Genomic DNA, 15870 nt, shown 5'->3' with positions numbered 1-15870 from the left:
TATGAGTTACTCTGGTATCCGAATACTTACGACTTCGCCAGGGGCTTGGCCCTGAGCAGCCACTCGTCTTCGCCTTCGGCGGCGGTAGTGGAGTAGTCCGGAAGGAGGGTCCTTCCCTTCTTGGACCCTTCGGCCACCCCCAGTCGGGGCGGCCTTCCTTTTCTTGTCTCCCCAAACTGAAGGGGGAGCATCTTCATCTTCCTCCTCGTCTTCGGGGGAGGAGTGCGTCGCGGAGTTATCGGACGATGAGTCCAATACCACCTGGCACCGGGAACTCTTTCGGGTTCCCTTGGCCTTCTTGGTCTTCTCCGGCACCTTGTAAGGAGCCGGAGTCAGCATCTCCGTCAGGAGAGCATCCACAGTGTCTTCGAGCAGAGGGGCCGAACAGTTAATCTGCCCTGACGTCTCCACCCAATCCTGTCAAAGGCATGGAGCTCAGACCCCGCACATGGTTAAGCTAGGAGAAATAAATATCCTACCGGATGTATAGAACTCACCGAATGCGCTAGGCGCTTCGTGCTTAGCCCGCGATCCTCGGTAAGAGAAGGAGGGACCTCGGCGCCCTTGAACAGCACCCTCCAGATGTCCTTGTGCGTCGTGTCGAAGAGCTTGCTTAGAGTCTGTTGTCGGGCCGGGTCGAACTCCCATAAGTTAAAATCCCGTTGTTGACACGGGAGGATCCGGCGGAAGAGCATGACCTGGACTATGTTGACAAGCTTGAGCTTCTTGCTTGCCATATTCCAGATACATTTCTGGAGTCCGTCCAGCTCCACCGATGAACCCCAGGATAGGCCCTTCTCTTTCCAGGAGGTGAGCCGCGTGGGGATTCCGGATTGAAACTCGGGGGTCACCACCCAGTTGGTGTCGCGCAGCTTGGTGATCTAGAACCACGCCGATTGCCACCCCTTTATGGTCTCCACGAAGGAGCCTTCAAGCCATGTAACATTGGGCATCTTGCCCACCATGGCTTCGCCGCAATCCGCTTGTTGGCCTCCCACCACCTTCGCTTGATATTGAAGGTCTTAAACCACATGCCGAAGTGGGGCCGAATGCGGAGGAAAGCCTAACACACGATGATGAACGCCGAAATGTTGAGGATGAAGTTCAGGGCCAGATCATGGAAGTCCAGCCCGTAGTAGAACATGAGACCGCGGACGAATGGATGGAGGGGAAACCCCAGTCCGTGGAGGAAGTGGTGGAGGAAAACTACCCTCTCGTGAGGTTCCTGAAGGAAATATTCCCTAGAGGCAATAATAAAATTATTATTTATTTCCTTATATCATGATAAATGTTTAATATTCATGCTAGAATTGTATTAACTGGAAACATAATACATGTGTGAATCATAGACAAACAGAGTGTCACTAGTATGCCTCTACTTGACTAGCTCGTTGATCAAAGATGGTTATGTTTCCTAACCATAGACATGAGTTGTCATTTGATTAACGGGATCACATCATTAGGAGACTGATGTGATTTACTTGACCCATTCGTTAGCTTAGCACTTGATTGTTTAGTTTGTTGCTATTGCTTTCTTCATGACTTATACATGTTCCTATGACTATGAGATTATGCAACTCCCGTTTACCGGAGGAACACTTTGTGTGCTACCAAACATCACAACATAACTGGGTGATTATAAAGGTGCTCTACAGGTGTCTCCGAAGGTACTTGTTGGGTTGGCGTATTTTGAGATTAGGATTTGTCACTCCGATTGTCGGAGAGGTATCTCTGCGCCCTCTCGGTAATGCACATCACCTAAGCCTTGCAAGCATTGCAACTAATGAGTTAGTTGCGAGATGGTGTATTACGGAACGAGTAAAGAGACTTACCGGTAACGAGATTGAACTAGGTATTGAGATACCGACGATCGAATCTCGGGCAAGTAACATACCAATGACAAAGGGAACAACGTATGTTGTTATGCGGTCTGACCGATAAAGATCTTCGTAGAATATGTAGGAGCCAATATGAGCATCCAGGTTCCGCTATTGGTTATTGACCAGAGACGTGTCTCGGTCATGTCTACATAGTTCTCGAACCCGTAGGGTCCGCACGCTTAACGTTACGATGACAATTATATTATGAGTTTATATGTTTTGATGTAGCGAAGGAGTTCGGAGTCCGGATGAGATCGGGGACATGACGAGGAGTCTCGAAATGGTCGAGACGTAAAGATAGATATATTGGACGACTATATTCGGACTTCGGAAAGGTTCCGAGTGATTCGGGTATTTTTTGGAGTACCGGAGAGTTACGGGAATTCGTCGGGGAGTATATGGGCCAAAAGGAAGGAGGCCTGCGCCCCCTCCCCCTCTGGTCCGAATTGGACAAGGGGTGCAGCCCCCTTTTCCTTCTCCCTCTCCTCCTCTTTCCTTCACTCCTACTCCAACAAGGAAAGGAGGAGTCCTACTCCCGGTGGGAGTAGGACTCCCCCCTTTGTGCGCCCTCCTCCTAGGCCGGCCGCCTCCCCCTTGCTCCTTTATATACATGGGCAGGGGGCACCTCTAGACACACAAGTTGATCAAGTTGATCGTTTCTTAGTCGTGTGCGGTGCCCCCCTCCACCATAGTCCACCTCGATAATACTGTAGCGGTGCTTAGGCGAAGCCCTGCGTCAGTAGAACATCAACATCGTCACCATGCCGTCGTGCTGACGAAACTATCCCTCAACACTCGGCTGGATCGGAGTTAGAGGGACGTCATCGGGCTGAATGTGTGCTGAACTCGGAGGTGTCATGCGTTCGGTACTTGATCGGTCGGATCATGAAGACGTACGACTACATCAACCGCGTTGTGCTAACGCTTCCACTTTCAGTCTACGAGGGTACGTGGACAACACTCTCCCCTCTCGTTGCAATGCATCACCATGATCTTGCGTGTGCGTAGGAAATTTTTTGAAATTGCTACGTTCCCCAACAGTGGCATCCGAGCCATGTTTTATGCGTAGATGTCATATGCACGAGTAGAACATAGGTGAGTTGTGAGCGATATAAGTCATACTGCTTACCAGCATGTCATACTTTGGTTCGGCGGTATTGTTGGATGAAGCGGCCCGGACCGACATTACACGTACGCTTACGCGAGACTGGTTCTACCGACGTGCTTTGCACACAGGTGGCTGGCGGGTGTCAGTTTCTCCAACTTTAGTTGAATCGAGTATGGCTACGCCCGGTCCTTGCGAGGTTAAAACAGCACCAACTTGACAAACTATCGTTGTGGTTTTGATGCGTAGGTAAGAACGGTTCTTGCTAAGCCCGTAGCAGCCACGTAAAACTTGCAACAACAAAGTAGAGGACGTCTAACTTATTTTTGCAGGGCATGTTGTGATGTGATATGGTCAAGGCATGATGCTAAATTTTATTGTATGAGATGATCATGTTTTGTAACCGAGTTATCGGCAACTGGCAGGAGCCATATGGTTGTCGCTTTATCGTATGGAATGCAATCGCCATGTAATGCTTTACTTTATCACTAAGCGGTAGCGATAGTCGTGGAAGCATAAGATTGGCGAGACGACAACGATGCTACGATGGAGATCAAGGTGTCGCGCCGGTGACGATGGTGATCATGAAGGTGCTTCGGAGATGGAGATACAAGCACAAGATGATGATGGCCATATCATATCACTTATATTGATTGCATGTGATGTTTACCTTTTATGCATCTTATCTTGCTTTGATTGACTGTAGCATTATAAGATGATCTCTCACTAAATTTCAAGATAAAAGTGTTCTCCCTGAGTATGCACCGTTGCCAAAGTTCGTCATGCCCAGACAACACGTGATGATCGGGTGTGATAAGCTCTACGTCCATCTACAACGGGTGCAAGCCAGTTTTTGCACACGCAGAATACTCAGGTTAAACTTGACGAGCCTAGCATATGCAGATATGGCCTCAAAACACTAAGACCGAAAGGTCGAGCGTGAATCATATAGTGGATATGATCAACATATTGATGTTCACCATTGAAAGCTACTCCATTTCACGTGATGATCGGTTGATCACGTGATCACTTAGAAGATTAAAGGGATGTCTTTCTAAGTGGGAGTTCTTAAGTAATATGATTAATTGAACTTTTAATTTATCATGAACTTAATCCTGGTAGTAATAGCATATCTATGTTGTAGATCAATAGCTCGCGTTTAGCTCCCCTGTTTTATTTTTGATATGTTCCTAGAGAAAATTAAGTTGAAAGATGTTAGTAGCAATGATGCGGATTGGATCCGTGATCTGAGGATTATCCTCATTGCTGCACAGAAGAATTATGTCCTTAATGCACCGCTAGGTGATAGACCTATTGCAGGAGCAGATGCAGATGTTATGAACGTTTGGCTAGCTCAATATGATGACTACTTGATAGTTTAGTGCACCATGCTTAAACGGCTTAGAATCGGGACTTCAAAGACGTTTTGAACGTCATGGACCATATGAGATGTTCCAGGAGTTGAAGTTAGTATTTCAAGCAAATATCCGAGTTGAGAGATATGAAGTCTCCAACAAGTTCTATAGCTAAAAGATGGCGGAGAATAGCTCAAGCAGTGAGCATGTGCTCAGATTGTCTGGGTACTACAATCGCTTGAATCAAGTGGGAGTTAATCTTCCAGATAAGATAGTGATTGACAGAATTCTCTAGTCACCATCACCAAGTTAGTAGAACTTTGTGATGAACTATGATATGCAAGGGATAATGGAAACGATTCCCAAGCTCTTCGTAATGCTGAAAACAACGAAGGTAGAAATCAAGAAAAATATCAAGTGTTGATGGTAGACAAGACCACTAGTTTCAAGAAAAGGGCAAAGGGAAGAAGGGGAACTTCAAGAAGAACGGCAAGCAAGTTGCTGCTCAAGTGAAGAAGCCCAAGTCTGGTCCTAAGCCTGAGACTAAGTGCTTCTACTGCAATGGGACTGGTCACTGGAAGCGGAACTGCCCCAAGTATTTGGCGGATAAGAAGGATGGCAAAGTGAACAAAGGTATATTTGATATACGGATTATTGATGTGTATTTTACTAGTGTTCGTAGCAACCCCCGGTATTTGATACTGGTTCAGTTGCTAAGAGTAGTAACTCGAAACAGGAGTTGCAGAATGAACAGAGACTAGTTAAGGGTGAAGTGACGATGTGTGTTGGAAGTGGTTCCAAGATTGATATGATCATCATCGCACACTCCCTATACTTTCGGGATTAGTGTTGAACCTAAATAAGTGTTATTTGGTGTTTGCATTGAGCATGAATATGATTTGATCATGTTTATTGCAATACGGTTATTCATTTAAGTAAGAGAATAAATTGTTGTTCTGTTTACATATATGGTTACACACCCAATGAAAATGGTTCGTTGGATCTCGATCATAGTGATACACATATTCATAATATTGAAACCAAAAGATGCAAAGTTAATAATGATAGTGCAACTTATTTGTGGCACTTCTGTTTAGATCATATTGGTGTAAAGCGCATGAAGAAACTCCATGCTGATGGACTTTTGGAATCACTTGATTATGAATCAGTTGATGCTTGCGAACCATGCCTCATGGGCAAGATGACTAAGACTCCATTCTCCAGAACAATGCAGCAAGCAACAGATTTGTTGGAAATCATGCATACTGATGTATGTGGTCCGATGAATATTGAAGCTCGTGGCAGGTATCATTATTTTCTGATCTTCACAGATGATTTGAGCAGATATGAGTATATCTACTTGATGAAACACAAGTCTAAAACATTTGAAAAGTTCAAAGAATTTCAGAGTGAAGTGGAGAATCATCGTAACAAAATAAAAGTTTCTATGATATGATCGCAGAAGTAAAATATTTGAGTTACGAGTTTGGCCTTCAGTTAAAACAATGTGAAATAGTTTCACTACTCACGCCACCTGGAACACCACAGTGTAATGGTGTGTCCGAACGTCGTAACCGTGCTTTATTAGATATGGTGCGATCTATGACGTCTCTTACTGATTTACCGCTATTGCTTTTGGGTTATGCATTAGAGACAGCTACATTCACGCTAAATAGGGCACCATCTAAATCTGTTGAGACGACACCGTATGAACTATGGTTTGGCAAGAAACCTAAGCTGTCGTTTCTTAAAGTTTGAGGTTGCAATGCTTATTTGAAAAAGTTTCAACCTGATAAGCTCGAACCCAAATCGAAGAAGTGCGTCTTCATAGGATACCCAAAAGAAAATGTTGGGTACACCTTCTATCACAGATCCGAAGGTAAGATATTCATTGCTGAGAATGGATCCTTTCTAGAGAAGGAGTTTCTCTCGAAAGAAGTGAGTGGGAGGAAAGTAGAACTTGATGAGGTAACTGTACCTGCTCCCTTATTGGAAAATAGTTCATCACAGAAATCTATTCCTGTGACTACTATACCAATTAGTGAGGAAGCTAATGATGATGATCATGTAACTTCAGATCAAGTTACTACCGAACCTCGTAGGTAAACCAGAGTGATATCCGCACCAGAGTGGTATGGTAATCCTGTTCTAGAGGTCATGTTACTTGACCATGACGAGCCTACGAACTATGAGGAAGCGATGATGAACCCAGATTCCGCGAAATGGCTTGAGGCCATGAAATCTAAGATGAGATCCATGTATATGAGAACAAAGTATGGACTTTGATTGACTTGCCCATTGATCGGCGAGCCATTGATGTTAAATGGATCTTCAAGAGGAAGACGGACGCTGATAGTAGTGTCACTATCTACAAAGCTAGAATTGTCGCAAAAAGGTTTTCGACAAGTTCAAGGTGTTGACTACGATGAGAGTTTCTCACTCGTATCTATGCTTAAGTCTATCCGAATCATGTTAGCAATTGCTGCATTTTATGAAATCTGGCAAGTGGATAAACAAAACTGCATCCTTAATGGATTTATTAAAGAAGAGTTGTATATGATGCAACCAGAAGGTTTTGTCAATCCTAAAGGTACTAACAAAATATGCAAGCTCCAGCGATCCATCTATGGACTGGTGCAAGCATCTCGGAGTTGGAATATACACTTTGATAAGTTGATCAAAGCATATAGTTTTATACAGACTTGCGGTGAAGCCTGTATTTACAAGAAAGTGAGTGGGAGCATTACAACATCTCCGATAAGTATATGTGAATGACATATTGTTAATTGGAGATAATGTAGAATTATTCTGCAAAGCATAAAGGAATGTCTGAAAGGAGTTTTTCAAAGAAAGACCTTGGTGAAGCTGCTTACATATTGAGCGTCAAGATCTATAGAGATAGATCAAGACGCTTGATAAGTTTTTCAATGAGTACATACCTTGACAAGATTTTGAAGTAGTTCAAAATGGAACAGTTAAAAAGGAGTTCTTGCCTGTGTTACAAGGTGTGAAGTTGAGTAAGACTCAAAACCCGACCACGGTAGAAGATAGAGAGAGAATGAAAGTCATTCCCTATGCCTCAGCCATAGGTTCTATAAAGTATGCCATGCTGTGTACCAGACCTATTGTATACCCTGCCATGAGTTTGGCAAGGGAGTACAATAGTGATCTAGGAGTAGATCATTGGACATTGGTCTTAGTGTAATAAGGATATGTTTCTCGATTATGGAGGTGATAAAAGGTTCGTCGTAAAGGGTTACGTCAATACAAGTTTTGACACTGATCCAGATGACTCTAAGTCTCAATCTGGATACATATTGAAAGTGGGAGCAATTAGCTAGAGTAGCTCCGTGCAGAGCATTGTTGACATAGAAATTTGCAAAATACGTACGGATCTAAATGTGGCAGACCCGTTGACTAAACTTCTCTCACAAGCAAAACATGATCACATCTTAGTACTCTTTGGGTGTTAATCACATAGCGATGTGAACTAGATTATTGACTCTAGTAAACCCTTTGGGTGTTGGTCACATGTCGATGTGAACTATGGGTGTTAATCACATGGTGATGTGAACTATTGGTATTAAATCACATGGTGATGTGAACTAGATTATTGACTCTAGTGCAAGTAGGAGACTGAAGGAAATATGCCCTAGAGGCAATAATAAAGTTATTATTTATTTCCGTATATCATGATAAATGTTTATTATTCATGCTAGAATTGTATTAACCGGAAACATAATACATGTGTGAATACATAGACAAACAGAGTGTCACTAGTATGCCTCTACTTGACTAGCTCGTTGATCAAAGATGGTTATGTTTCCTAACCATAGACATGAGTTGTCATTTGATTAATGGGATCACATCATTAGGAGACTGATGCGATTGACTTGACCCATTTCGTTAGCTTAGCACTTGATCGTTTAGTTTGTTGCTATTGCTTTCTTCATGACTTATACATGTTCCTATGACTATGAGATTATGCAACTCCCGTTTACCGGAGCAACACTTTGTGTGCTACCAAACGTCACAATGTAACTGGGTGATTATAAAGGTGCTCTACAGGTGTCTCCGAAGGTACTTGTTGGGTTGGCGTATTTTGAGATTAGGATTTGTCACTTCGATTGTCGGAGAGGTATCTCTGGGCCCTCTCGGTAATGCACATCACCTAAGCCTTGCAAGCATTGCAACTATTGAGTTAGTTGCGAGATGGTGTATTACGGAATGAGTAAAGAGACTTACAGGTAACGAGATTGAACTAGGTATTGAGATACCGATGATCGAATCTCGGGCAAGTAACATACCGATGACAAAGGGAACAACGTATGTTGTTATGCGGTCTGACCGATAAAGATCTTCGTAGAATATGTAGGAGCCAATATGAGCATCCAGGTTCCGCTATTGGTTATTGACAGGAGACGTGTCTCGGGCATGTCTACATAGTTCGCAAACCCGTAGGGTCCGCACGCTTAACGCTACGATGATAGTTATATTATGGGTTTATATGTTTTGATGTACCGAAGGAGTTGGATTCCCGGATGAGATCGGGGACATAACGAGGAGTCTCAAAATGGTCGAGACGTAAAGATAGATATATTGGACGACTATATTCGGACTTCGGAAAGGTTCCGAGTGATTCGGGTATTTTTCGGAGTACCGAAGAGTTACGGGAATTCGTCGGGGAGTATATGGGCCTTATTGGGCCATACGGGAATAGATGATATAGGCCAAAAGGAAGGAGGCCTGCGCCCCCCCCCCCTCTGGTCCGAATTGGACAAGGGGTGCAGCCCCCTTTTCCTTCTCCCTCTCCTCCTCTTTCCTTCACTCCTACTCCAACAAGGAAAGGAGGAGTCCTACTCCCGGTGGGAGTAGGACTCCCCCCTTGGCGCGCCCTCCTCCTAGGCCGGCCGCCTTCCCCTTGCTCCTTTATATACAGGGGCAGGGGGCACCTCTAGACACACAAGTTGATCAAGTTGATCGTCTCTTAGCCATGTGCGGTGCCCCCCTCCACCATAGTCCACCTCGATAATACTGTAGCGGTGCTTAGGTGAAGCCCTGTGTCAGTAGAATATCAACATCGTCACCACGCCGTCGTGCTGACGAAACTCTCCCTCAACACTCGGCTGGATCGGAGTTAGAGGGACGTCATCGGGCTGAACGTGTGCTGATCTCGGAGGTGCCGTGCGTTCGGTACTTGATCGGTCGGATCATGAAGACGTACGACTACATCAACCGCGTTGTGCTAACGCTTCCGCTTTCGGTCTACGAGGGTACATGGACAACACTCTCCCCTCTCGTTGCAATGCATCACCATGATCTTGCGCGTGCGTAGGAATTTTTTTGAAATTGCTACGTTCCCCAACAGTTCCGGGGTAGGAACGATCTGCCCCGCAGCGGGCAGCCGATGCGCGATATTCGCGGCTAAGTATCCGGCTCCGCGTAGCTTTTTGATGTGACCCTCCGTGACGGAGGAAGCCATCCACTTGCCTCCCGCTCCGGACATGTTTGGAGAAGGTTGAGGAGAAGGATGTGGACTTGGGCGTTAGAGCTCGAGTGCGCAAGAACGGATGAGCAAGGAGGAAGAAGGCGTGGGTAGAAAAACGTTAAACCTTATCCCCTTATAAGGGCGGCCGAAACTATGCGCCCCCACTAGCCTGGTAAAACTCGCTTATCCCCCAAGCGCCGTAATTGATGGCGCGGTTGGGTTACCCACACCCGTATTGATGAGGATCCCGTAATAAGGGGACACGATCTCTGCTTTGACAAGACATGTCAAGAAACTGCCTCGCGTTATGTGTGGGGCTAGTTAAAGGAAACAATTCGAATAATCACCGGGCCATGGCATAATGTCATGTTACCAAAACGTGTCAGCAGATTAGATTTGTGGAAATATTATTCTCTCTACGGTGGTATGTGGAACTTATTTTGCAGGGTCGGACACTATCCTGTTATTCGAACTCTTCTGTGGTGTATCCGGAGGAGGAACCCGCCTTGCAATGCCGAAGACAATACTGCGCGCCGGACTCATCGTCATTGAAGCCTGGTTCAGGGGCTACTGAGGGAGTCCTGGATTAGGGGGTCTCCGGACAGCCGGACTATATCCTTTGGCCGGACTGTTGGACTATGAAGATACAAGATTGAAGACTTCGTCTCGTGTCCGGATGGGACTCTACTTGGCGTGGAAGGCAAGCTAGGCAGTACGGATATGGATATCTCCTTCTTTGTAACCGACCTTGTGTAACCCTAGCCCTCTCCGATGTCTATATAAACCGGAGGGTTTTGTTCCGTAGGACAACATACAATCATATCATAGGCTAGCTTCTAGGGTTTAGCCTCTCCGATCTCGTGGTAGATCAACTCTTGTAATACTCATATCATCAAGAATAAATCAAGCAGGACGTAGGGTTTTACCTCCATCAAGAGGGCCCGAACCTGGGTAAAACATCGTGTCCCCTGCCTCCTGTTACCATCCGCCTTAGACGCACAGTTCGGGACCCCCTACCCGAGATCCGCCGGTTTTGACACCGACAATGGGCCTTATTTTCGTTAACCTTCAAAAATTCTTAATAAAACCACTTCGCCTTGTTTGAACTTCATGAGTAGAGGCCTCACCCTCAAAGTCCGACAACATAGGGGGTGTCGAACTAGACCCAACAAGAGGCGAGAAGGTACCAAAGAGCTCCACACCTACCTCATCCATGAAGCCAACAACATACTTAACCATGGGGGACAATGCAACAGGGAGCCTTTGGAGAGCAACCTCCGTGCGCTCCAGAAAACTCCCAACACGCACCAACCAACCCTACAAGGAGTCAGTGACCTCGCGAAGTGGCTTAATTGCCTCCTCTACCCGAGGAAGTCATGTAGCGAAGATCGGAGCCCAGCAGCTCTGTGTGCACTGCAAGAGCAGACTGAAGCATCACATCCTTCGGGATGGAAGCCGAAGCAATCAACAAGGAATGCAAGGAATCCCAGTGAAGAGTCTTCATGTTGGACAGTGCCTCATGGATCTCTGATGTTGGTGGAGGCGCAATAATCGAAGCCCAATAATGAGCTAGCGACCGAGCAAAACATGGAGCATGCGGCGGTGGTGCCGGCTTGTAGCCATCCCATGCACGATGTCTCGAGCGGAAGCATGGGTTACACCAGATCAGATCCGTGCATCCGACTGCCCATGGCCTTTTTCAAAGCGACGAAAGCACCCATTTCTGAGCCACACGGGCGGATGGGGACACTGCTAAGGCATGAAAACAAAGTGACGGAGGCTCCAACCACGCACGCATGGACTAGACGAGCTTCCAGCCCGCAACCTCCTTTGCGAGCCCCACACAAGTTGCATCTGCCCTAATGAGCAAGTCAGCATCCACAATGGAGAAAAAGAGTGATGGAGCTCAACAGGGCAGCAGGCGGGCGGCCGCCGTCGTGGCAGGGTAGCACTGCCAACGGCTCGGAAGTGGTCTCCGACACCTCAACAGTTTCGTCCTCAGGATGCAAACTTGGCTGCGACAGCGGGGCCGGATGTCCTGGTCAAACCGCCATGCGGGCGAGCAGAGGAGGTTAGGTGCTTGGCGACGAGCAGAGGAGGCCGGAGGGCGCCGCCATCCAACCAAAAGTGGCGCTGGTAAGGAGGACGTGGACGGTTGGCGGCGGAGGCTGACTGGCCGGCACCGTTGGCGTGCAGGGGAGCTTGCGTGAGGTGAAGCGTCCCTGAACGGTCGGTCTGCCTTGCGGGCTGCAAGGAAGGCCGTAGCGAGCGCATTGGGCCGTCACAGACGTGGAAGCAGACATCGACGCAACCATCGCGGGGGTAGGCCTTTGAGGGGAAGAAGAGAGAGGGCGTCTTGGTGATTCCAGATCTGGTCCTGGCGGCAACAGAGGACGCCGGGGGAAGGACATTGGAAGACGTCGCCGGGGACGGTCACCCGACGGAGAGCCCATGAGCAAGCTCTGCGCCCTCGTGTTTCTTTGGATGTTGTAGAGTGGCTTCTAGATGCAGATTGTGGTTTTGCATCGACGACATATGAAAGATGGTGGATCGTGTGCTAGGTTCATGGTTCGTGGTTGGTAGGTACAATTTCCTCCTCTGATGTCTTAATTGTGCGGGGTACTAGATCTGGAGTTTGATGGCATGTCCATGGTGTTACCTATTCGTTCAACGGTAATAGTCTCACCTTTGGTGAGTCACCTTGAAGGTCCGCAAAATTGAATATCAGCGATGGAGTCGCGTCAAATTCGGTCCGTTATTTGTTCATTTTGATGGCTGTTATGGTCGTGCCGGAGGTATGTGACGGGCGTTGATGTCAAGCTCAGGGAACTCTTCGGTCTTGATTGTAATTTTAAATCTTGTTTGATGTTTTCTTTGTGTCAAGGCTAACGTTATGTTATTTTTCAGTTTTGTCAGGTCGGTGTCTAGTAGCTTAATCTTTGTTTCATATAAATGTGACAAGTATTACCGTTCAATTCTTTTTTTACCATATATTGTATTCATTGACGAGTATATATATCCTACGGCCAAAAAGAGTCGTGCCACACGAATCCACGGCCAAAAAAGTCCAAGACGACGTCTCTGGATTCAGGTTCGGATTATTCGTGCACGCCGCTGTGCCGCTTACCGCCCGTGACACGGATGCTCGTACGGTGTCCGTCTCTGCAGCCAACGCACGTCTCCTGTCGTCTCGTCCTCGTCTTCCTTCCTCCTCCTCCCCAATCGGCAACCGCGGATTCCCTCCTCGATAGATCCGGCAGGCGCACAGGCGACGGCCCCGAGCTGCGACAGAAGGCGCCATGGGGCTCTGGGACTCGCTCCTCAACTGGCTCCGAAGGTTCCCGTCCACCTCTCCCCCCTTCCCTTTCACTCGATGTTTTCGCGGTTCAGACGGGGCGGCCCCCCTCCCGGCAGAATTCCAGTTCCCCCTTCGATTCGATTTGAGCGCTACTGGTATGGGTTTTTGCGGGATAGGTTTGGATGGATCGGAATTGCCTGCGCGGCTGGATGGTGCGGCTGGGTCGGGGGTCTGTGCTCTGCGCAGTTAGATCCACGTTAGATCAAGCTAATGCAGAGCATACGCATTTAGAAGGCAGCCTTTGGTTTACTGACCTAGTATAAGCTTGTGGTAATATCTTAACAGACACTGATGTAGTTAGGGTCTCTGAAGCGTAAAGGGGGTAATTTTGAACCTGATACTACTGTTTTTAAGAAGCGTGCCTTTGAAGAGTGTTCCACAATTCATTGCAATTTGATTTGAAGCCAATTAGGGCCTGTGTTGTTAAAAAAGAATGTTGTCCTGGCCTTATGGAGATTGGAGTTGTCGAAGCTCCCTTTGTGAGAAGAAATTGCTGGAACTACTCATTTGGGTTGAATTTGCTACGCTAAAGGTTATAGGGTGAGCGTGGATGTTTGCAGTTTTAATGTTAGGATCCAATCCTGAGTAATCTTCGCTGTTGTTCTTGATGTTCTTAATTGTCAGTTAGGTTTGTCCAGGTCGTGTTGGTGAATCAGATTGAGATCAAGTTTTACTACCCAGTTTAGTCGTATGGCTCTATGCCATATGAGTATCCTTACTCTACCAATCATAAAACCTGAAGATGTGCCAATAATAATACCGAGTTGTCTTTGAAGGATGACCAATCAAATCAAATTAACTCATGGCAGTAACATTTTTTGTTTCAGCTTGTTCTTTAAGCAGGAGATGGAGCTCTCCCTGGTTGGCCTTCAGAATGCTGGGAAGACATCTCTAGTCAATTCAATTGCTGTACGCATCAACTCATACAACTTAAGCTATGCATCATTTTTTTCTTTGTTGTCCTGATATTCATTCATGGCTGCTATGCTTCTCAGACCGGTGGCTACAGCGAGGACATGATTCCAACTGTATGTATATCACTGCTTCTTGATGGATATTTTGAACTATCTCGGTTATCTAAGTGACCTGAACTAAGGATGTTCATCTTCTGAAAACAGGTAGGCTTTAATATGCGGAAAGTCACCAAGGGAAATGTCACAATTAAACTTTGGGATCTTGGAGGGCAACGTAGATTCCGGACTATGTGGGAGCGCTACTGTCGTGGAGTTACTGCTATTTTGTAATGTCCCTTGCTTCTCAGAGATCTCATATTTTGCACATCTAAAAAAAAAGGGCAACCTGGTGCATGTAGCTCCCGCTTGCGCAGGGTCCAGGGAAGGGTCCGACCACTTTGGGTCTATAGTACGCAGCCTTTCCCTACATTTCTGTAAGAGGCTGTTTGCAGGACTTGAACCCATGACCTCATGGTCACAAGGCAGCAGCTTTACCACTGCGCCAAGGCTCCCCTTCTCATATTTTGCACATCTGAAAACTCAATTTTGTGATAATATGATTTGTATGCCAATATGCAATAAATAACATCCATTTCAAAAGGTAATCCTTGGTATGCTCGAAGGAGATAGTACAGTATGTATAATGCTAGTTTATGATATGCTCGGTTTATTTCTTAGCCAGTCCAAACCTATTTGCTTAATATACTTCTGCGAGGACCATTAGAGTCAGACATGGAACATTCCTAGTTCTTTCAAACTACTAATTTCGACTGCTTAACTGTAGAATAATTGTAGACTGCTGAGTTGACGCTTTGTCCAAGGAGCTCAGTTATGTAGATACATCATATATTTTCGCTAGAAATGGCTGGAGGTGTAACCTCCTCCTTGAAAGAAAAATTGTCTAGTGATAATTTTTGTTCTCTCTCATATGGGCGTTATTCATGCATTTATCATGACCTTTTTTGTTGTTACCAATTTTCTTTTGTATCTCTACCTTAGCTGATACTAAATATGGAGTCACTAATGTGTTAACTTGATCATTTAATGGCAGATACGTTGTCGATGCTGCTGACCGGGATAGCGTTCCGATTGCTAAAAGTGAATTGCATGACCTGCTGACAAAACAATCTTTATCTGGGATCCCCTTACTTATCCTTGGCAACAAAATTGACAAGTCAGAGGCACTTTCTAAGCCGGCATTAGTTGATCAACTGTGAGTAAAAATCCTGTTTTCATATAGGATATTGTACCTTATTTCTTAATGATATTTCAACTGAGGTGCCTCCCCTTTCTGTTTTCAGAGGTCTGGAATCTATAAAGGACCGTGAAGTTTGCTGCTACATGATCTCTTGCAAGGACTCGGTGAACATAGATGTTGTCATTGATTGGCTCATCAAGCATTCCAAGACTGCAAATTAGGGTCGCTGTGTGTTTGTGCCCCCTTCATGTGTGCCGAGATGAATTTAGTTTGCACATCTTCGTTCTCATGATGTGGAAGGGGAAGGTAAAAGGTGACAGCCTTGTAATCTATGATACATCTTGGGTGTCACTGAGGCGCAGTATGGAGTTTGACACTTGGGCCTCAAAATCTGTAATGATCTGTAAATTCCGTAAATCTTTGATTGTTCTTTTGTGTGCAGATCATGCGTGTCATTCTTATCTCTTAGGCCTAGTTCTTTGCCCTTGAGTTCTCCTTAGTAAGCCTTTCCCTTTTTTAGTGTTTATTTGACC

The 15870-nt window shown here is 45.9% G+C and overlaps 1 protein-coding gene across 1 annotated transcript; it reads left to right on the top strand.

Annotated features, from left to right (window-relative positions):
* The first annotated feature begins 12871 nt into the window (after window positions 1-12871).
* LOC123128296 (ADP-ribosylation factor-like protein 8c) lies at window positions 12872-15778 on the top strand. The gene is made up of 6 exons (XM_044548264.1): window positions 12872-13165; window positions 14014-14095; window positions 14182-14214; window positions 14305-14426; window positions 15191-15352; window positions 15441-15778. The coding sequence occupies exons 1-6, from the start codon at window positions 13128-13130 to the stop codon at window positions 15556-15558; spliced, it is 555 nt and encodes a 184-aa protein (XP_044404199.1). The 5' UTR covers window positions 12872-13127; the 3' UTR covers window positions 15559-15778.
* Window positions 15779-15870: the final 92 nt, after the last annotated feature.

The sequence above is a fragment of the Triticum aestivum genome, chromosome 6A (assembly GCF_018294505.1).
Source record: "Triticum aestivum cultivar Chinese Spring chromosome 6A, IWGSC CS RefSeq v2.1, whole genome shotgun sequence".
NCBI classification, from domain to species: Eukaryota; Viridiplantae; Streptophyta; class Magnoliopsida; order Poales; family Poaceae; genus Triticum; species Triticum aestivum.
This window is presented reverse-complemented; position numbering and strand designations above follow the sequence as displayed.

What these genes read in the sequence shown, in the direction of transcription:
- LOC123128296 (XM_044548264.1), top strand. Translation starts at nt 13,128, where the DNA reads ATGGGGCTCTGGGACTCGCTCCTCAACTGGCTCCGAAG. An exon ending in CGTGGAGTTACTGCTATTTT is followed by an intron (nt 14,427 to 15,190) that starts GTAATGTCCCTT and finishes ATTTAATGGCAG; the next exon opens with ATACGTTGTCGATGCTGCTG. An exon ending in CCGGCATTAGTTGATCAACT is followed by an intron (nt 15,353 to 15,440) that starts GTGAGTAAAAAT and finishes TTCTGTTTTCAG; the next exon opens with AGGTCTGGAATCTATAAAGG.